This window comes from Vigna radiata, chromosome 4 (assembly GCF_000741045.1).
Source record: "Vigna radiata var. radiata cultivar VC1973A chromosome 4, Vradiata_ver6, whole genome shotgun sequence".
Lineage (NCBI taxonomy): Eukaryota > Viridiplantae > Streptophyta > Magnoliopsida > Fabales > Fabaceae > Vigna > Vigna radiata.
Window position 1 is genome coordinate 3,279,664 of NC_028354.1, and position 22,760 is coordinate 3,302,423.

The following is a 22,760-nucleotide window of genomic DNA, read 5'->3' on the forward strand; positions in this document are numbered from 1 at the left end:
AAGAAATTTAGAATATTTTTCACATCTTCATACAAAATTTGTTGTCCATGCATAAACTTAAAATATTAAGTGATTGCATCATACACCATTTGGCTTGATTCAGGTTGCATAATCTCATTATCTTTCATGTTGTGATTATATATAAAATTCTCAAATGCGTCATTAACCATGGCATAAATCATTAGCAAAACCTATATCCTCATTCGATTGGAAAATTGAAAGTGTTTCAATCATATTTTGCACATAACTTGTTTCACCATGTAGAAGCCAAAATGTATGCCTCTTTGGAAAGAAATGAATGTGCTCATATGTTGCTTCTCAAGTTTGCCATTTGTTAAGATTGCATTTTGAACAATAGAAAATTACCTTACCCTCAACGTTTTTATTAGAAAATGCAAAGTCTACAATTTTATTCAATCCATCTATATATTGTTGTGTATTTCATGACAAATCAATCCAGAACTTATCAAATCCATTAAAAATGAGATATGTTTAAGAGAAGGAAAAAATATTTATTAAATCCTGCCTCAGGGACAAAAAGAACATGAATAACCCTTCAATTTCTTTATCGAGGTTGGTTAAGTATACAAAAGAAAAGAAAGATAAAATTGTTGTTATAGTGGGGACCTTAATGGATAACATCAGAACATATGAAATTTTACATTTAGAATTTGAATATATAAAAGGTGAAATGAAAGCACACATTTTAACTTGCAACATAAACATAACCGTGGCCAACCACGTATAAATTTTTAGATTCTTCCACTTTGCAATTGAATGACACATCAAAACCTTAAAGATGAATAACCATCATTTATACTTTAATCCCATATAGGTATTTGGGGGTGGCAATGTGGGCTAGCCCAACCCGTTTAAGCCCACACAATTTTTCCTGTAAAAAGTGAGTCAGGCTAGCCCACCCCATTTAGGCAATGTGAGCTCAATCTTCTAACCTACCCCATAAAGCACTTGGCCCATGGGCTTGCGTGCCAATCCAAATAAGATTTTTTTATTTAACGTAGTAGGAATAAAAAAGGATAAAAAGAAAATTAAATTTTTAAACTTATTTATACACTATTTTCAAGAAACTTTTTTACAACTCTTTTTGTTTTCTTAAAATTTCTTTCCTTAGAAGGTTGAATAAAACATTTGAAGAAGATAAGAAAATGTTTCTCAATTTTTATGCAACAAGGAAACTCCCCAACTTTCCTTCGCTCAACCTTTATTAAAAAAACTAAAGGGTTAAAACTATGTATTTCACATGAGAAAATATCCTCAAGATGTTCTTTCCAAAACTAAACCTAAACTATAGTACAATTCAATAAAATAGGCAATAAAAGAACAAATTTATTTTGAAGAACATGGGCATTAGTAGAATCCATAAAAATAAATTAACACTCAAAGAACTATCTAGTACAAGCAATGCTAATGTGTCTAAATACATGTATAGTTTTATGTTTAATATACAGAGAGACGATGAAAGGCTAAAGAAAGGAGAGAATAAATAAGCTACCCAAAATCATGAATTTAAGAAATGTTAAATTTGATGAGGAAATGTTAAATTTAAGAAAGTATTAATACTTAATTGAAACCTAAAATCAAGGAATCTAGGAAAACTTAGGAATCCCTTATTACAGTGCACTTCATCATACAAAAGATCAAATTTTAGAAAATCAACAATCAAGCAATCAAATTGTATGTATACTAAAATAAACAAATAAATGATTTGCAAAGGTAAGAATGAAAATAAGTTCTTTAAGAAAAGAAACAATTGAACAATCAGATGGACATTTATAGAAACAGAACAAACAATGTGGAAATATGCAAGAAAAATATATATCCTTTAAGAAAACAAGAGGTGAGAGAAATTTGTTACAAGTTCGGCATCACTTTAAGAGACAATTTGAACTGCATCTTCGTTGACAAACATACCCATCTTTAAAAGTACCACATTCGGTCTTAACACCTCACATACCAACAATTCCGTTTGGTCCAAAACTAAGCATAATTAACCAACCACATTCATAATCATGCATAACATGGAAAGGGACTTAGAGGAACTTGACAAAATTAGATTAATAAGACACTACAACTATAATTAAAAAAACCCTTACTAATGTAAAACATGGTTTTATAATGACTTAATTTGACACTTGTAATACATCCGTCATAATAAATTAGATGATAGCATAATTGTAATAACATGGTATTTATTATATGAATTAAAATAACAATTGACATAAATAAATACTATGTAAATTTAAAGAATAATCAACATAATAAGTATATATAACAAAATTTTCACTTTCTCGCTTTTGCACTCATTCCTCCTTTGTGGTCTCGTCTTTCTCACATTTCAAAACATTCATTGTCTCTTTCTTACTAATCTCTTCCAATTTTCTCAAACCTTCACCTTAGTAAAGGTATCATCCAACCTTTCAAGTACACGTTTCCATGGCATATACATCCTCCATTATCTTTAGAAACTTCTAAATTGTGTTTTCTTATCTAGGTTTTTTTCTTCCCCATTTGTGTTTTTGGAGGCTTCATCTTCAACCTTGACATCGCCCCTGTATGACTATTGTTATTGCATATTCACCAAAAATTGTCCTCTTCTTAGGCTTATCCAAATTGCAATTAAACTTTATGAGCCATAGACAAGTCAAATTCCTTTTAAAGCTGTTATTGCTCAAGTATGAATATTTCTATGATTTTAGCGCATTCTAATAGATTCTCACATTATATTTTTTTTTTGTTAAATATTCGAAGATTATTTTGTTAACATGTTTCTAATATTAATAGTTCTTGAAGTGAATTTTCTTTTCCATTTTGTAGAGGGAAAATCCATTGCTCAAAGACATGACAAAAGTTAGATGAGTGTTTGCCAATGTTGCTTTTGACTCCAAAGCTCCTATGCTTTCTGTCTTTTCTTATTAAGTTTCTCTATAGAATTTAAAGGTTGTACTACATTGGATGTTCTATTATTTATTTATTGTTGACTTGTTGACAGTGTTAACACCAATAAACAATGATTCTTATAAGTTTCTTAAGTTGCTTGAAAAAGTTACATTTGTTAAAAATCTAAATCAAAATTGTTAATCAACACGGGATATATTGATGCATGCTTTGTTAATAGTATTATTATGGCGTATCGTGGGATAATAAGTTATCTCCATAACTAGAAAGAATATTTATTACTCAATTAAGTGGACTGACTATGTTATATAGTTTATCACTATGCTTGTAGAGTTGCTTTTGTTCTTAATTCCTTATTTCCTTATGCATGGTCACTTATTAATATCTTGCAAGTTATTTTTCTACTAGTTGAGTTTATTATATTTTGGAATGAACTTAGTTGGATGGTTCAGTACAATCTTCGATATCATATTTTGTATTTAGACTACTTTTATTATAAAATTAGGGAGTTGTAGAAGAATTTCAAGCTTCACATGGTTCTATGCCATGTTAATGTTGTTAGGTACTTATTCAAACTTCCACACCATATACTTTAGTTTGTTTTCAAAATATCTATCTAGAAATTTGTAATTAACTATACCCATTCTGTTATATATCTACATAGAGGAAGTGACATTTCTCTATTGTTTTCTTGTTGATTGCAAGAATATGTAATAAAGCCTCTACTTCAAGTTACAAAAGTACTTTATTATGTGGATGAAGTGCAATTGACTTTACTTTAAGGTCATATTTTCGCTTATTTAGTAAATAGGATTATGGAATGTGAACTTTAGAATGAATATCCATAACTTTAAATATATTGAAAGAACAACATATTCTTCATCTCCTTAATGCAAAACTTGAATTGAGCACAATAATGGAAAGACTCTTTGAACACAATGGACACAAGAAGTAAGAGTTTTAACTTGTCCTGGATGTAATTAATTAATTGAAAATTTTGCTAAAACACAAAAGTAAAACACTACATATTCAAACCACATGAGCATAATGAGATATATTTCTTAATTAGATGTATAACCATGATTTTAGCTAAAGGCTTAAATTTTTATCATCTCATTTTGTCACAATGAACTCTTCTCTTACCTAATATAACCTAATATATGTTGTTTATATAACTACTAATTTAACTTTGTAAGGCATGTGATAACATTTTATTTTATATAATTAAAATTTATATAAAAGTATAGTTTTGACTCACTATTTTTGTTTTCTTATTTATTAACTATTTAAATCCTCATCTTTTAGAAAAAATAGTTTATTATCTATATTTATGTCAAATCTTTTTTATTTTAAAATTTAATTTGGACATATTTTAAATTTAATTAATTAAGTTATTTTCTTGTTGATATGCTGAATAAAATACTAGATCTAAGAATTATTTGAATTTTGAATAATATATATATATATATATATATATATATATATATATATAACTTAGGACTTAAACATAATTAAATAAAATAAAAAATCAAAAAAATCAAAAGACGAATTAAAAGTGAACAAAATACTTTAAATTTTATAAAATAAACATTTTAAATAATAAATATATTACTCACAATTTGTAGAAAATAAATATTTTAATCAAAGATTGTGTTTCAAATTTTTTTATAAGCATATTATACTGTGATATAAAATAATATTTAGCTGTTATAATTTCCTTCAAATAGATTGAAATTAAATTTATAAAACAAATGTTAACACAAAATACTTATTTATTATTATACCTTACACATGGTAAACTTCTTACTTTCCCATTAAAAAAGGTCAAAATTTCAAACTTTAACGAAATAAATGAATTAAATTTTTTGAACTGTTTATTACTTATTCCTTCAATTTAAATATTTATTAATTTTTTCCACACTTTGTAATTAAATTCTACTAATTTTTAAACCAAATAAAGCATAAAAGTGTGAGAAATAAAGTATTTAAGAAATGAAGTATTTAAGAATTTTGAGTTCTTACATAAATAAAATGTAAAAGAGGCGTTATTTCATTACCAAATAATAATAACCAGCTACTTCACCTCCACTATTCTTCATTGCGATTCAAAGAAAACACCACCAACACAATACAATCATCATTGTCACTACCAAAAAAATTAATAAAAAATAAAAAACAAAAATTCAAACCCTCGACCACACTTCAGACCCGTCTTCTTGTTCTTCGTTTCTCTCTCTTACTTTCTCACTCTTTCCGTCAAAGTTTGCAATTTTTCTTTTCAGGTATGCCTCTACCTTCCTCTTACCATTAATCTCAACTATCTCGCAATTTCCCCCATTCTTATTATTGTTGTTATTGCCTCTAATTTTAGGAAACCCCTTTTGTTCTGATTCGCGGAATTGTAGTAAAAAACCCTAGTTTCGCTGAATTGTGAATCAAAAACACCCTCTCTGACTTTAGAAACGCAAAAACCCTACCCACTTTCTCACATCAGCCATCCAGCTGCCGCGTCCTCACAAACACACCACCGGAGATGGTCAGAAGAGATGTGTCAGAGAGAGAAAAGCACCAAATGAGGGTACAGGGGACACATTTACGCTGAACCTCGCTGTTACGGAGACCCCGTCGCTGCTAGGGGCGGCTCCGCCACGGCCTGGGTTGAGGACAGTTCTGCAACACATAACTTTGATTTGATGCTTGAGGTCATTTTCTCTTATTGACTGATGCAGTTTAGCTATTAGAGCTACTTGTAGTGGTTTGATGCTGAGGGCAGTATGCTGGTTATAATTGGGGGAGATGCAAAGGTATCATGCTGGCAGCTGCACTAGTGCAGTTAATAACACTGCAGTTGGTGGGCAATCCACTAGGGATATTGGAAGGACTGATTCATCTTCATTGCCAGCTAACTTTCCTTTGAGTTCAAGGTAAACGTGCTTTCTGCCTTTATTTCTTTGCTCAAAATATTATTACTTATTTTTTCTTCTAAGATGGTGTTACTGTAGCACTTGTGATCAAAATATTGCTACATATTCCATTAATTTTGGTTGTAATACACCTTCTGTTGATTCAGTCCCTGTTAGCTAGCTAAAAGATTTATTTATTGCAACAGTCATTGATTTTACTTTATGTCATTTTGAAACTTGGAAAACTACTCAGTGTTCATTTATCTTTTTGACTCTTGAGGAATCAAAATGTTATAGTTTTTGATCTTCATTTCTGTTCATATGCATTTAAATGCTTGGGAAATGCAATGAGTTTCATCTGTTATAAGGAACTAAACATTTTTTGTCCTTTTATGTTCTTTTCTATTACTATAACTACTTCTGATGATTTGGTTGGGTAGTCCAATGAGAATTATTAGGTTTCATATCTACGGTATGAATGAGCCACTGAAGAGGCCCATAGATAGTATTTGTTATAAGAAAATTGGCATATGCAAGGTTGAAAAGCATCTCTCTTTCTTGATTATGTGGTTTATGTTTGGAGCCTTTTTTTATTTCCTATCCTAATATATTTGGAAACGGCATACCTATTCACTTGAGGTTGTTATAATGTAATTCCTAGAAACTGTTCAAATATTTAGGTTGTACTGACTAATAAGTGAAGTAAATATTCTAGGGATTTTTTCCACCCATGAAATTTAGTTTTCTTTGTTGTTTATACTGAAAATTTGGTAAATATTTCTTCAAGCGATTATTTTATATTATAGGGACATCTCTAAATCTTTGAGCCTGGCTTCCAAAAAGCATCGAGGTTGGGAACGTAAAGTTATTATCATCACATAAGCTAGATGGCTGCTTACTGTTTTATCTGGATAAAAAAAACTCAAAATGGCCACTTACTACCAGCTAAAGCACACAACTGAAATATGTAATGTTTTTTTTTTTTAATTTTTTATTATTATTATTTTTTTATAGTTTTAAGATTGAAATACACAAAATAGTTGTTGAACCTTTTAATCAGGATTAATAACCATATAATTTCATGTAAAATTAGGGAATGATAACAGTAAATATGCAGAAGTTGGTATGATCTTAATCAAAAACCCTTTATCACATTATTTTGCTGCCGATGTTGCTAAACCATGGCATCATAGCTACCAAGATATGTTACACGTGTTATGTGGAGAAGCTATTTTTGAAATTACTTTTTAAACTATAGAAGATGTAGTCTTATTCTTTATAGTTTTTGTAACCCATTTCCTTTGGAAGTCTTGGGACCTAATATGGCACAGGTATGATGCAACTTGGAGATGGGGATATGCAAAATTCTTTTAAATTTCAGCCATTCGATGAATTATTTACTTTAAATACTTTATTACGTGCATAACTAATATTTAGAAATTTCCCATTGATAAATGATTATATTAGTGGAGTATGGTCATAATTAGAAGGAAATATACTTTTATCAAACAATAATTATATATGTTAATCTGTATTAGAATCTATCTATCCCCAATGAATGGCACAAGAATTACATATTCCCCCCTACTCAAGTTAGAGTGTAAAAAAATAATCATTAGTTCTATTCAAAAGATTATTAAGTCTATATTATTGTCTATTATTTTCAACGGCGTTAAATATACAGATGAAATGATAGAGCCGTTTGCAATTGTATCATATATTCCCTTGATACTTCAAAATAGAATGGTATATTTTTATTTTCTTATGATAAATCAGTTATTTTATGCTGTTAATAATTTTAAACTCATGTTTATGGTTTTGCAGGCGACAGCCACTATTAACCCCATACAAGTTGAAGTGTGATAAAGAACCTCTGAACTCTAGGTAGTTCTTGCTTGTAACAGAATTTGTTTTCAAATTGTAGATCACTTTTGTTAGTTCATGTATAAGAAACATGATAAGCTTTTTGTGGAGGAAATTTGCATGTACANTGTTAATATTCATAAATATTATTGATATCCTATCTCAATTACCTTGATCATAACTGTCTTTTTTGGTTAGTCGTTATTCAATCAATGGTATTAAGATTGCAATGTTTTAGTCNTGGGGGGATTAATGTTTACCTTTTTCCTTAGATTTTCTTGTTGTTTAGTTGTGCAAATTGTTAATGTCTCTATTTAATCTCAGGCTTGGCCCCCCGGACTTTCACCCCCAAACACCAAATTGCCCTGAAGAGACTCTGACCAGAGAATATTTGCAATCTGGATACAGGGACACAGTTGAAGGCCTTGAGGTACACTTCTTTATATCAAGTGGATAATGTAAAGTGGCTATTTAACTATTTAAAATGATTACAATGTAACACTTACGATAAATAGAGATCTTGTTTGATGCTCCTTCATTCTCAGCAGCCGGATGCACCTATATCATAGCTGTATTTGAATTTGTGTTATCATCGTGTTTCTATCTGTGCTGCCTTCAGTCAATTTGAATACAGTTTGATTTCTTCTTTCAAATTTCATATATGTATCCCCTACTGTTTCANGATGTTTGAAACTATGGTTTAGGGGATTCTATATTCTGGAGGATTGGCTTCCNTTGATGAATTGCTGAAAACCAACTTGTGCTTTCTAAAAGTGATTGTTGTTATTATAACATGGTATTACTTTTATGTCTTCAGGAATCGAGAGAAATTTCTCTGACCCAGGTTCCAAATTTTAACAAGGGAGTTGTACTTAACTGCAAAGAGGTGACTCCCTAGTCTTTGTGAGCTTGTAGATGATTTTTTTTCTTCCATTTATATCCTTACTATTTAAATGTCTTCCTTTATTTTAATTTAATGAATATTTGATCTTTTAAAAGCTATTATTAGTAAGAATGTGAAATCAACAGAAGAATCTAAAACTATAATTACTTAAAAACGTGTTCTTTTTTTTTACTACAAAACGATGATATCATTTATATAAAAATTAATTAAATATGTTCTGTTTTGTCATTTTTCATTCATCAGCTACTTCAATAACTGGTTTTATTGTACTTTTAATTCAATAAAGTAACTTATAAGTCTTAAACCGGCTTACATGCTTTAAGCTAACTTATTAGTTCGTTTGACCAAAACATAGCCTATGCCTTGAATATAGTTGACATTCTCCATGTTTTATTTTCCTATTCACTGGAAGTGTTTGTAGGTTAATTCATTAATCTTTTGTCTTCTCTCCAGGCCATCAGAAAACGTCTGAGGGCAATCAATGAATCTCGTGTTCAGAAGCGGAAGGTGATAACAAATTATGTTTATTTTGTTATTTCATTATGCTTGCTGAACATTGTGTATGCCTCTAAAGTATTCTATATTTATGTTTTGGATTTTCTTTGGTATAGTGGGCCCTACTTATTATGAAGGTATTTGATCTACATGGTAGTGCTTATTTTGACAGGCTGGTCAAGTATATGGAGTGGCTCTTTCAGGGTCACAACTTGCTAAGCCTGGTGTTTTCCCTGAACAAAGGCCATGTCCTGAAGACTTCAAGAGGAAATGGATTGAGGTATTAATGAAAATCTTGCACTTGTAATTTTACACTTTACAACTTGTATAAATTACTGGCGTGATCTGTTTCTGTTAGAATGTTAGGGTTATTGGTTTGTTGTTAGTATATAGCCTCGTACTAGTACTGGTGCTAGGCCTAATTAGTGGTATAAATTATATAGAGCATTAGATATTGTGCAGCTCATTTATCAATGTTCAGCTTACTTTGGTAATTTTTATCACTTTCATCTAAACCACATAGTTATATTATAGCATGTTAAAATAGCATGGTTGAGGTAAAAAAGGGATGTAAGTGAGAGAAAGACAGCTATTACAATGGACATTGATATTAGATGTTACACATACCCTAGCCTAATGTTCATATATATATATATATATATATATATATATATATATTAATAACTCAAGTAGTAATTGGTAATATAAGCCCAGGTTCATGAAGACTAATAATCTTGGTATTTTAACTGTTTTTGTAAGTTTTTTATTTTATTTTTTATTTTTTTATTTTTTTTTTATTTTTTATTTTGCTGAATCTCTTTTTAGGAAGCATGAGGTTTCACTCATTTGTATGTTTGGGTTGATGATGGTTGTAAGTAGCAGGAGGGAGTATGAAAATATGGATACAAAATATGTTTATACACTAGCTACTTCTGTACATGCTATAGCTATTCATGAATTTAGGAGGCTGACTGTTAAATACGTTCCTTTAAGATATTGCTTAGGTCTTTAATACTTTGTTAAAACTAGTTTCTTTCTTGGGATTTTTTTGCTACTATTTTTTTAACTGAATTATTCTTTTATAGGGGTTATCTCAGCAGCACAAGAGATTACGGTCTTTAGTGGATCTTGTCCCTCATGTTAGAAGGAAATCACTTTTAGAGGTTCTTATTAGGAATAACGTTCCATTGCTGAGGGCTACCTGGTTTATAAAGGTTACTTACCTTAATGTGGTATGGATGCATCAATCTAATGCGATTTACCTATTTATTTTACCCTGAAGCTCTCCTCCCTTTTTTCTAAATATTTAAGATGGATTATGGTTGAATTTTGCAGGTTCGGCCGGGTTCTGCTAGTATTCTTTCTGGAATTGGTGACAAAACTCAGCAAACTTGTTCTGAGCTTTGGACCAAAGATGTCGTTGAATACTTGCAAACTCTTCTTGATGAATTTTTTTCAAAAAATAGTTCTCATTTTACTCATAATCGAGATCGATCACCCCAATTACCTTATACTGCATCACTTCAGCACAGAAGTGATCAGTTATCTGTTTCTGATGGTGAAGAACCATCTTTACATTTTAAATGGTGGTATATTGTTCGGCTTTTGCAATGGCATCACACCGAAGGGCTTCTTATTCCATCTCTTATCATTGACTGGGTTTTGCGGCAATTACAGGTGATTGCATGTAACAAGTCTGGTGTATTCATGGAAATTAAACTGAGCTTTTTACATGCCTTGCTGATTTCAATATTTAGATTTGTGGTATTGATGTTTCACACTTTTGCCCCTTTCAGGAAAAACAATCGCTTGAGATTTGGCAGCTGCTATTGCCTATTGTGTATGGCTTTTTAGAAATTGTGGTGCTATCTCAAACATATGTTCGCACTCTTGCTGGTGTAGCTCTTCGTGTTATTCGTGATCCTGCTCCTGGTGGATCAGATCTAGTAGACAATTCCCGAAGAGCATATACGACTTCTGCTCTGATTGAGATGCTTCGGTTTTTAATACTTGCAGCTCCAGAAACTTTTGTTGCTTTGGATTGTTTTCCTCTGCCATCCTCTGTCGTTTCATATGCAATAAATGAGGGAAGTTTTATACTTAAAGCAACTGAAGCTGCAGGAAAGATAAAAAGTAGTTCAGAAGATGTGTGTTTATTTAAAAGTAAAGGATTTGATGCACAATACCAATCATTGGCATTTGATCATGTTATTTCATGTATTCAAGAACGAGTACAAGATCTCACAAAGGCTGTAAAGCCAGGTTATCCGGGTCAATATCTGGCTAAAGCTGCGCAAGCCTTGGATAAATCCCTTGTACTTGGAGATCTTCATGGAGCATACAAATTTCTTTTTGAAGATCTTTGTGATGAAACTGTATCTGAAGGTTGGGTGGCGAAAGTTAGCCATTGTTTAAGGTTATCTCTGAAGTGGTTTCGGACTGTAAATACATCATTTATTTATTCAGTGTTTTTCCTATGTGAGTGGGCTACATGTGATTTTAGGGATTTTCGAACTGCTCCCTGTGATGTAAAGTTCACTGGCAGGAAAGATCTTTCCCAAGTGCATATTGCCATTAGACTTCTAAAGATGAAGCTGAGAGATATGCAGATTTCTACAAGACAAAAGAGTGGAAATACTCGTGGTCATGGGTTCAGTTATTTAGGAAAATGTTCAGGTCACCAGAGTAATCGGAATTTTGTGAAGAATGCATCCAGAACAAAATCTAGTTCAAGAAGTATGGATCAGAATATCTGCTCTTCAGCTATATTTGAAAGCCCAGGTCCTCTCCACGATATTATTGTTTGTTGGATTGATCAGCATATGGTGCATAAAGGGGAAGGTCTCAAACGCGTACATCTACTTGTAGTGGAACTCATACAGGCAGGCATCTTTTATCCACTGGCATATGTACGCCAGCTGATAGTGAGTGGGATCATGGATATGAATGTGGTTGACTTGGAGAGACAGAAGAGACATTGCCGAATCTTGAAGCAACTTCCTAAGAAGTTTGTGCGTGATGCTTTGGTAGAATCAGGGATTAGTGAAGGGCCACAGCTTACTGAAGCATTACAAATTTACTTGAATGAACGCCGCCTCATACTACGTTGTTCCTTGTGGGAGAACCATGGTAATGGCAGTAATGTGAGTATATCATCTCTCAAGCAAAAACAGTGTATGTCTTCAACAAAAGACAAAGCTTCTACAGTGTCAATTGATCAATTGAAAAGTGCTCCTTCTAATAAAGCATCCTCTAAAAGTGGCAAGGATGGCAGTGGTGTTGAAGACCTGAAGACATTCATCTCAGCCCTGTTACAGCTACCAAAAAGTTTATCTAATTTGGGCTCTACCGGATTGGATGAATCTCAAAGCAGTGTCAGGAAACCTATTGGCTCTCGAAACAAGATTGATCTATTGGAGACTACACCTGGGTGTGAAGAATGTAGAAAAGCAAAGAGACAAAAATTGAGCGAGGAAAGAAGTTTGTTTGTTCAAGCTCCTTCTCCTGTACTGTCTGATGATGAAGATACATGGTGGGCAAAGAAGGGTCTAAAATCGTCAGAGCCTCTCAAAGTTGATCAACCGCTTAAGCCCATCAAGCAGGTTACTAAGACTAGGCAGAAGACTGTCCGTAAAACCCAGAGTCTTGCTCAACTGGCAGCTTCTAGAATTGAGGGTAGCCAAGGGGCATCGACAAGTCATATGTGTGACAATAAGGTTAGCTGCCCTCACCATAGAACTGCTATGAATGGAGATACAGCAAGATCTGTTGATGGAATTCAATTAAGTGAATGTGAAGATATTGTCTCAATTGGAAAGGCTCTGAAACGGCTGCGCTTCGTTGAAAGAAAGGAAATAACACTTTGGCTGATGTCTGTAATTAGGGAGCTTATTGAAGAGTCTGAAAAAGTTGTTGGTAAAGTTAGCCAGTTTGGAAGGCCTTTTGCCACTGTGGATGATAAAAGTTCAATACGGTGGAAACTTGGTGAGGATGATCTTTCTGCTTTACTTTATCTGATGGATGTGTCAGATGATTTAGTCTCAGCTGTCAAATTCCTCTTATGGTTGCTGCCAAAGGTTTATAGCAGCCCTAATTCTACCATTCATAGTGGTAGGAATGTTTTAATGCTGCCAAGGAATATGGAGAACCAAGCTTGTGATGTTAGTGAGGCTTTTCTGTTATCATCGTTAAGAAGGTTGTGTTCAACTTAATTTTCTATTTTTGTGGGTCTATTCTGCCATAAATTGTTATTTTGTTCTTTTTATCAATTCTAACCCTTTTGGTGTTTACTATGTTTTAAGTAACTGTGACTCTTAATGTGCCATGAGATGTGTTTACTCCATTTTCTTATCAAATGCATGTTAAACTTTTGCAAGTCGGTGCTTCTTGTTCTCTTGTTGTCTTCTAGTTTTAATTAAGTAATTTTTCTCGGACTTCATATGATCTCCCAGCTATCTCCCTCAATATTTTTTAATCTGAGAAAGTCTGCTTTTCATCTTTATGCTAACTTGGATTGTTTTGTTTAATTTTTTTATATTAAATTTGACATACAATTTAATTTTGTTTGGTCTGTCTGTCCTGTTGTATTTGATGTAGGTATGAGAACATTCTTGCTGCAGCTGATCTTATTCCTGAAACTCTGTCATCCGTAATGCAGCGTGTTGCAGCTATTATGGCATCTAATGGAAGGGTTTCAGGTTCAGGTGCCCTAGCTTTTGCGCGCTATTTGTTAAAAAAGTATGGCAATGTGGTTAGTGTTAGTGAGTGGGAGAAAAATTTCAAGAGTACATGTGATAAGAGACTTGCTTTTGAAATTGAGTCTGGACGTTCAGTCGATGGAGAGTTGGGGCTTCCACTTGGTGTTCCTGCTGGAGTTGAGGACCCTGATGATTATTTTCGTCAAAAGATAAGTGGTGGCCGGTTGCCGTCCAGAGTAGGTTCAGGAATGAGAGATGTTGTACAGCGTAACGTGGAAGAAGCATTTCAATATCTTTTTGGAAAAGACAGGAAGCTATTTGCTGCTGGTGCACCGAAAGGTCCCGCTTTTGAAAAATGGGATAATGGGTATCAAAATGCTCAACAAATAGTTGCGGGTCTGATAGATTGCATACGGCAGACTGGTGGTGCTGCTCAAGAAGGGGATTCATCTTTAGTTACTTCTGCTGTTTCTGCCATTGTTGGCAGTGTTGGTCCAACTTTGGCAAAATTGCCAGATTTTTCAGCTGGAAGTAACCAGTCAAATATGTCATTGGCTACAAGTTCTTTGAATTATGCTAAGTGCATTTTGCGAATGCATATAACCTGTTTGTGCTTGCTTAAGGAGGCCTTGGGAGAACGCCAAAGCCGTGTATTTGAGATTGCTCTTGCAATGGAAGCTTCTACTGCTCTTGCCGGAGTATTTGCTCCAAGTAAAGCTTCTCGAGCTCAGTTTCAAATGTCACCTGAAACCCATGATGCTGGTACTATTCCGAGTGATGTTTCAAACAACAGTAGCAAAATTGTGGTTGCAAGAACAACAAAAATTAGTGCTGCTGTTTCTGCACTTGTTGTTGGTGCAATCATAGCTGGTGTTGTTAGCCTGGAAAGAATAGTAACCATTCTCAGATTAAAGGATGGCCTGGATGTTGTACAATTTGTAAGAAGCACAAGATCCAATTCAAATGGGAGTGTTCGTTCAGTTGGGGCTTTTAAGGTAGATTGTTCAGTTGAAGTTCATGTCCATTGGTTTAGATTGCTTGTTGGGAACTGTAGAACCATCTGTGAAGGCTTAGTGGTCGATCTCTTGGATGAACCATCCATTGTTGCTCTTTCAAGGATGCAGCGGATGCTTTCTCTATCATTGGTCTTTCCACCTGCCTATTCAATATTTTCTTTTGTTATGTGGCGGCCTTTTGTTATGAATGCCAATATAGCATTTCGCGAAGATATGAATCAACTTTATCAGTCTTTAACAATGGCCATAAGTGATGCAATAAAACATTTGCCCTTCCGAAATGTGTGCTTAAGAGATTGTCAGGGTCTTTATGATCTTATGGCTGCAAACATGACTGATGCAGAGTTTGCCACCTTGCTAGAGTTGAATGGCTCTGATATCCATTCAAAATCTTTGGCATTTATTCCCCTCCGTGCTAGACATTTTCTAAATGCCTTGATTGAATGTAAGATGCCTCAATCTATTTATACAAAGGAAGAAGGAAGCAGGAATTCTGGACATGGTGAATCTAAAATTGATTTTACTGATAGTGAATCTACACTACAGGATAAGCTTGTGGATGTCTTGGATGCTTTGCAGCCTGCCAAGTTTCACTGGCAATGGGTTGAACTCAGGCTGCTTTTAAATGAACAGGCCCTCATTGAGAAAATGAAGATGCATGATATATCTCTAGCTGACGCCATACAGTTGTCCTCACCTAGTTTAGAGAAGAGTGGTGCTTCTGAGAATGAGAATAACTTTATTGAAATAATTCTGACAAGGTTGCTGGTTAGACCTGATGCCGCACCCCTTTTCTCGGAGGTGGTTCATCTTTTTGGGAAGTCACTAGAGGATTCAATGTTGTTACAGGCTAAATGGTTTCTTGCGGGACAAGATGTCCTCTTTGGCCGGAAGACTATTAGGCAACGACTGATTAACATTGCAGAGTCTAAAAGATTTTCCATTAAGACACAGTTTTCTGAACCGTGGGGTTGGTGCACCCCATGTAAAGATCCAGTTACTCTCAAGGGCGATAAAAAGAAAGTTGATTCTATGCCTCTTGAAGAAGGAGAAGTTGTTGAAGAGGGAATGGATGTGAAAAGGTCCATAAAAGGGTTCTCCCCAGTGTTTGACTCTGAAAGATCTACCAGTAAGCAGCAGCATGGGACTGAGAGGGCTCTTCTTGAGTTAATTCTTCCATGCATAGATCAAAGTTCTGATGAATCCCGTAATTCCTTTGCAAGTGATTTGATCAAACAATTGAATTATATTGAGCAACAGATAGCTGTAGTTACCCGAGGACCAACTAAGCCAGTAAATACTCCTGCAACTGAAGGTCAGACAAACAAAGTAAATAGCCGCAAAAATATAAGAAGTGGCAGCCCTGGATTAGCCAGAAGACCAACACCTACTCCGGATTCTTCTTCACTTTCTCCTGCTGCATTGCGAGCATCAATATCTTTACGTGTGCAGTTGCTCATGAGGTTTCTTCCTATTATTTGCACAGACGGGTAATTAAGACTGTATTTCTTCTAATCTTTAAATTATTTTCTGTGCTTTCCTGAAACGCTTTCTCCTTCTGGGTTGTTGCTCTGTACTGTCTCTTTTCACGGGATTAAGTGGTATGAGGTTTTTTGGAAACATGTTTATATAGTACTATTGTGCGGGTAAAAGTCCACCGTTTTTGGTTTTGTTGAAATTCATAAAATGGAGATAGATAATTACAATATGAACATTTTTAACCGTACAGTTACTGTAGTATTATATTGATAATACTTGCACTGATTTTTGTGGGTGCCGTAAGTCAAATTTTCTTCTGATCTTTTCAGAAGTGAAATATGGATTTTGGTGGGGATATGAAGGCGTATGCTTGTTTTAATGTATGCCTTAGAGTATCAAATGTAGGATGTTCAGAGGTAGTTTAGCTAAGATGTTTGATTTTGCAGGGAGTCCTCTGTACGGAGTATGAGATACACACTTGCATCTGTACTTCTTCGTCTCCTTGGCAGCCGGGTTGTGCATGAGGATGCAATCGTGAATGCCATGCAATATTCTCCATTGAGAAAGGAGGCGGAATCACCTGCTGAGGCTGCTTTTGTGGATTCTTCTGTTGAATGCCTGTTTGATCGTATGTTGTTGATCTTGCATGGATTGTTGAGTAGTTCCCTTCCAAGTTGGCTTAGGTCGAAACCTGTTGTAAAGACATCTAATGAATCTGCAAGGGAATTTTCTGGTTTTGATCGCGAACCCTTGGAGGCATTGCAGGTATGATGTTTCAGTCTATTAATGTGCAAATCTTAGTTTCCGTGACTGATCCTGTTATTATTTTTAGGAATGCATTTTATTCTGGATATTATCATCTGTGATGCTGATTAGAATGCAGGCTTCTTACTTTTCTTATGGTCTATTATCTAAATACAGAATCAACTTGATAACATGCAACTGCCAGACACTATCCGGTGGCGTATCCAAGCTGCAATGCCTGTACTTCCTTTCACTATAAGGTGCCATTTCTCATGCCAGCTGCCGACGGTTCCAACTTCTGCTCTTGCATCTCTTCAACCCAACACTACAAATTCTGGGTTTAACTCCAGCAGTTCAACTGTCCCTCAGAGGAACCCTGTTCCATCATCAAGGACTACAGCATCAGGGAAGTCAAAGCAACAGGAAAATGATTTGGACATTGACCCTTGGATGCTTTTAGAAGATGGGGCTGGATCTTGCCCGTCGGCAAATAATACTAATATAATTGGAAGTGGTGATCGGGTCAATATTCGTGCTGCCAGCTGGCTTAAAGGGGCAGTAAGAGTGCGGCGAACAGACCTTACATATGTTGGCGCTGTGGATGAGGATAGTTGATTAACAAGATTTTTTTTTTTTGGCTTCATGTATGCAAACCCCTCAGCAGGTGTATTAGTTGTTTCATCGTCTATTTTTGATGGCAGACTGGCATGAAGATGCCTTTCTGTGCTCGCCGTCCCGTGTGGAAGGGAGGTTGAGGGGACATCAATTTGAGAAACAGGTGAAGGGACGTGTTCTTCGTTAATGAAAAGTGAAGCTCATCATCGTGTTGGTTCTGGCCTGGTTGACTACTAACCTGTTCATCACCCCACCCTGGACTAGTGCACTTTCAGACACAGTTCAGTGGTTCATTGTAAATATAGGATCATTGTTTCAACTTTCCCAATTTATTTGATAATATATCTCAGGTGGTCTGTAGTTTTTCTGGTCTCAATGTGTAAACTGCCTGTATCTTCCGTGTTCATTTTGTCTTTTTAAATATTCAGAATATGAAAATATATGTGCTTTCATCTGGAAAATTCAGCATTCGATTTACTTGCAAGTCCAGCCAATTTTACCAATAGTCCATGAAAATATCAGTTTTTTTTAGTCTGAAAGATAACTTGTTTCCTTTTAATTTCTCACTTACGATTTTTTTTTATCTTAATAAAATAAAATTTAGTTTTGATCAACAATTAGGTGTAATAGTTTAGTAATTCACCATCCTTAAGTGATGTGAAAAGTAATTTATATGGTCGTAGATGTTATTTACTATACCCTCAGTTTTAGGAGTCAGCCTTTTATTTCTGTTGAACTGCCTTCTGTCTGTAGTACATTTAGCAACTAAGATTCATACATCTACAATTGAATACACAATCATCTATGTCTATATTCTACTAAATGTAAAACCAAGTTTTCTAGACATCTCGAGTTCTCATTGATTTGTCGACATGCGACAATGTTGAATGCCACACCTTCCAGAACTCTTGAATAAAACTCTCAAGTACTGATTTTCCCACATCCTGCAAAACATAATATCATTCTTACTCATGTTTGATTTCCTTCTCACTTTTTTGTTCTAAAAACTGCTTTCTAAAATTAATTATGCTCTAATAAGCAATCAATTTCTCATCCAAAATCTTTTAATTCTTTTTTCAAAATAAGTGTTTCAGAGACTATAAAACAGAAACATTTAAGAAACAAAATTGTGCAAAGAGGGACTATGAAGAAATTCATGCTTAAGAAGTATAAAAGAAGAAAGATTATAGTCATTTTGATAAAAATGATGTGAATGTATATACTATTTATAATAACATGAAAGCAATTCTTCTCTTGCATTACTAGATCTAAATGGATTTGATTGCTATTATTGGCTTCAATAAAATGCTTATGAAATTTAATGATATTTTCTTTATGGGGTAACATTTAATAGAATCCTCAATCACGTGGCAATAGAATTGCAGCTGGAAAGAAAAAGAGATGCAAACTTGTTAGAGATGCCTAGGTGGAGATTAGTTACTACTACTAGTTACCTTAATCCTCTATTTCGAATTTATTACCTTGAAGGTTTTCTCATACATTGTAATTACTCTATCACCATTATATTTAGTAAGAATTAATTTTAGTATAATATTCTTGCTCACTTTTTTAGTTTCAATATGGACTTATCTTTACTCATTCGATCAAATAGTACATTTATGTTTCTTCTTCACCATGTTTCACAACAAGACTCATTTTTGAGATTTCAACTTTCATAAACAAGTTTTTATCTTAAACAACCTTGGGAAGATTATCTAAATATGTTTCTGGGAATAATATAAGTTACAAGAAGTCTTCATGACAACTGATGCAAGATGGAAGAAGCAATTGAGGTTTGTCTTACTATGGCCTATTTTTCATCATCTGAAAGAGAGCATCAGATCATGTTATATACATTTACAGAACATACGGTTTTGCCCTCCACCTAGAAGGTGAAGATTCATTGGCATAGCTGCTCTCATCTACAGTCTCAGGTTCTGAGCTTGTCCAAGTTTGACGATATGCAAAAGAATCTCCACTCTCTTGAGGAAAAAAAAGGAGAATTGGAAGGTGAAGAAGGATAACCCTCATCAGAATTTTCATCACAGTTGGATAATTTATTCATCTTATCTCAAGAATATGTTTGAAGAACCAGAATTTTCGCTATCGTTGATGATTATCTGTTCACCCTAGCGAGAACCCAGTGACTCCTCTTGTGTTAAAAAAATATGGTGAGAGCTTGAAGTATCTTCATCGTAGATGAAGAAGCTAAATATATTACAGAGAAAGCAAATGAGATTTTTGTAAAATTATGATTTCCAACACTGCTATATCATCACGTCAATAAAGCAAATATAAGTTCTGTAACACTATGATAGGGAAATGATATATGAACATCAAAATTTGACAATGCTGATGTGTCCTTTTCCACATGGTTTTTTAATTGTTTTGAAGTTGCTGATATGGAAAACGACACAAATTGAACGACGCCAGTGTTTCTTCGTTCATATTATGGACTTTGAGCCTGGAAAACCTAAGTGTTGTGCCATGTTGAAACAATTTTTCAAGAACTTAGAAAACAAGATGAACAACAATGTAGACTTGATATATTCTTCTAGGCGTGAATACACACTTTTCTAAAACAATATTTCGTCCTTTATAAGAGTGAAGGGATCACGAAATCCGCTTTTGAGATACAAAGAAGAAATACAATGACAATACTCAGTATTAACCTTAAACAAGAATATGATTATCAGGAATTGATTTATGTGTTAAGAGGATAACCGAATGAATTTCAGTAGAGAACACATCCCTTTATATAGATGTTGATCATACATCTTTCAAATCCAAGAGATACCAGATTCTGATTAGTTACATTTCTTCGTGAATGATTGTAACTTTTCATGAATGGTAATTCTTCATGAATAATTGTATCTCTTCATGAATGGTAACTCTTCATGAATGGTAACTTTTCGTGAATAATTATAACTCTTCATGAATCTGAAAACTGTTTCTAATACTCTAAACCAACAATCCTCCACCATTTGAGAGTATTGTATAATTACATAACACAAAAATCAATTTAATAATTGCTATTTTACACATAAATGAAAGTGTACTTAGACTTGAACTTTCACTTAGTAGAATACACATTTCAGGAATTCATATTTTATTGGTGTTGCAACGATTGAACCAACATAATACATAATGAATTCTTGAAGATACTCTACATATAAGATAAATTACATATTCTTGTTTTACTTGACACAATAAGGCCATGTGTCCATATCTATTCATAAGTGCAACAAAATCATGCCCTCTTGACTTCTTGAAGCGGCCAAACTTCGCACTTACATAGGTTGATTTCTTAGGTAAACATGTTTCTGTGACAAAACATAAGTTCAAGAAATCAATTAAGAATTATTCAACCTCCTAAGCATCACAGATCTAAAGCACTCTTGAAATAATTATTTGTGCTTTCAATCATCAAATAAGAGATTTAATCTTATTGAACTTAAGACTCAATGTCATATTAAGCGTTAAGTTAAGATTCCCTTACTTGTGATTAATCGTGGGCTTCATTCCTAATCCAATTGTCATTCTGGAAATGGAATCTTTAGCCAATGCCTTAGTAAATCCATAAGCCAAATTAAACTTTGTTCGTACGAAATCTACTGTAATAATTTCATCTTTGATGAGTCCTAGTAATAATTACACCAATATATCTTGCTTTGCCATTGTATACTAGACTATAAGCCTTTGCCAATGTTGCAACATTGTCACAATGTATTGCTATTAGTGATATTGGTTTTGGTAACAATGGTATTTCGAACATGAGATTCCTTAACCATTCGGCTTCCTTTCCTGCTAAGGCTAGAGCTATAAACTCTGAAGCCATAGTGGAATCTGTAATGCAAGTTTGTTTCTTGGACGACCAAGAAATTGCACCTCTCCCAAGGAGGAAAATCCAACCACTAGTTGAAGAATGATCTTCTACATTTGTAATCCAACTTGCAGCAGAATATCCTTCCAAAACTGAAGGATAACCACTATATGTTAATCCATAATTAATAGTTTTCTTTAAGTACTTAAATACTCTACGTACGGCTTGCCAATGTGATAGACTAGGGTTACTAGTATATCTACTTAATTTGCTTACTGCAAAAGCAATATACGACCTTGTACTTCTCATTGCATAAATTAAACATCCTATTACCCTTACATATTCCAGTAGTGAAATTGTTTTACCACCATTAGGTAATATCTTTAAACTAGGGTCCATAGGGGTTGAAAAAAGAGAGCATTCATAATTGTTGAATTTCTTGAGTACTTTCTCAATGTAATGAGATTGGGACAAAATTAATTTCTCATTTTCTCTCTTATCTTTATACCCAGTATAACATCTTCTTCTCCCATATCCTTCATAGAGAAATAAGATGATATAAATGTTTTTGTCAAATTAACTTGATCTAAATTTGTTCCAAAAATTAGCATATCATCAACATATAAGCAGATTATGATACCATTACCGCTGTCATCAAATTTAATATACACACACTTGTCTGAGTTATTTATCTTGAAACCATTTGATAACACAACACCATCAAACTTTTGGTGCCATTGTTTTGGTACTTGTTTCAATCCATACAAGGATTTAATCAATTTACATACCTTGTGTTCTTGGCTTTTCATAACAAAACCTTCTGGTTGTGTCATATAAACTTCTCCTTCTAATTCTCTATTCAAGAAAGTTGTCTTGACATCCATTTGATGAATTACAAGTTTATGAATTGTTGCAAGAGTAATCAATAGTGTTACCAATAAAGGAATATTGGTAAATCTTGAAGACAATTGTTTTGATGATGCTGTAAGAAGTTTTACTTGAAAAAGATATTAGAATTATTTAAAAGCAATTAATAGAATTTATATGTAGTAGGAAAGTCTTTAATTTTGTAAAACTTGTAAATTTTACTGAAATAATCAATTATGTCAAACAATAATCGATTATCACAAGTCTTTCAGGAATAATCGATTATCACTTCATATAATCGATTATCATATTTTGAAAACCCTGTAACGAACTTGGATAATCGTGTTACCAATAAGGGAGTATTGGTAAAACCTGAAGATGAGTTTTGATGATGCTGCAACTTGTAGATTTTGAATATAATAGGAAAATATTTAAAAA

The 22,760-nt window shown here is 33.7% G+C and overlaps 1 protein-coding gene across 2 annotated transcripts; it reads left to right on the top strand.

Moving 5' to 3' along the window:
• Nucleotides 1-4,964: 4,964 nt before the first annotated feature.
• LOC106759152 (mediator of RNA polymerase II transcription subunit 12) lies at nucleotides 4,965-18,109 on the top strand. 2 transcript variants are annotated; one of them, XM_014642162.2, is made up of 13 exons: nucleotides 4,965-5,198; nucleotides 5,288-5,840; nucleotides 7,644-7,703; nucleotides 8,007-8,112; nucleotides 8,500-8,568; nucleotides 9,040-9,093; nucleotides 9,254-9,361; nucleotides 10,167-10,313; nucleotides 10,417-10,758; nucleotides 10,878-13,276; nucleotides 13,678-16,284; nucleotides 16,720-17,038; nucleotides 17,195-18,109. In XM_014642162.2, the coding sequence occupies exons 2-13, from the start codon at nucleotides 5,713-5,715 to the stop codon at nucleotides 17,630-17,632; spliced, it is 6,777 nt and encodes a 2,258-aa protein (XP_014497648.1). In that variant the 5' UTR covers nucleotides 4,965-5,198; nucleotides 5,288-5,712; the 3' UTR covers nucleotides 17,633-18,109. The 2 variants fall into 2 exon arrangements, with proteins under 2 accessions (XP_014497648.1, XP_014497649.1); XM_014642163.2 differs by lacking the exon at nucleotides 4,965-5,198 and adding an exon at nucleotides 6,626-6,786 and having other exon boundaries at nucleotides 5,716-5,840; nucleotides 17,195-17,632.
• Nucleotides 18,110-22,760: the final 4,651 nt, after the last annotated feature.

Coding starts and splice junctions, on each gene's coding strand:
- LOC106759152 (XM_014642162.2), top strand. CDS start 5,713: ATGCAAAGGTATCATGCTGGCAGCTGCACTAGTGCAGTTAATAACACT. Junction 8,569..9,039: donor TTGTACTTAACTGCAAAGAG/GTGACTCCCTAG, acceptor TCTTCTCTCCAG/GCCATCAGAAAACGTCTGAG. Junction 10,314..10,416: donor AGGTTACTTACCTTAATGTG/GTATGGATGCAT, acceptor TGAATTTTGCAG/GTTCGGCCGGGTTCTGCTAG.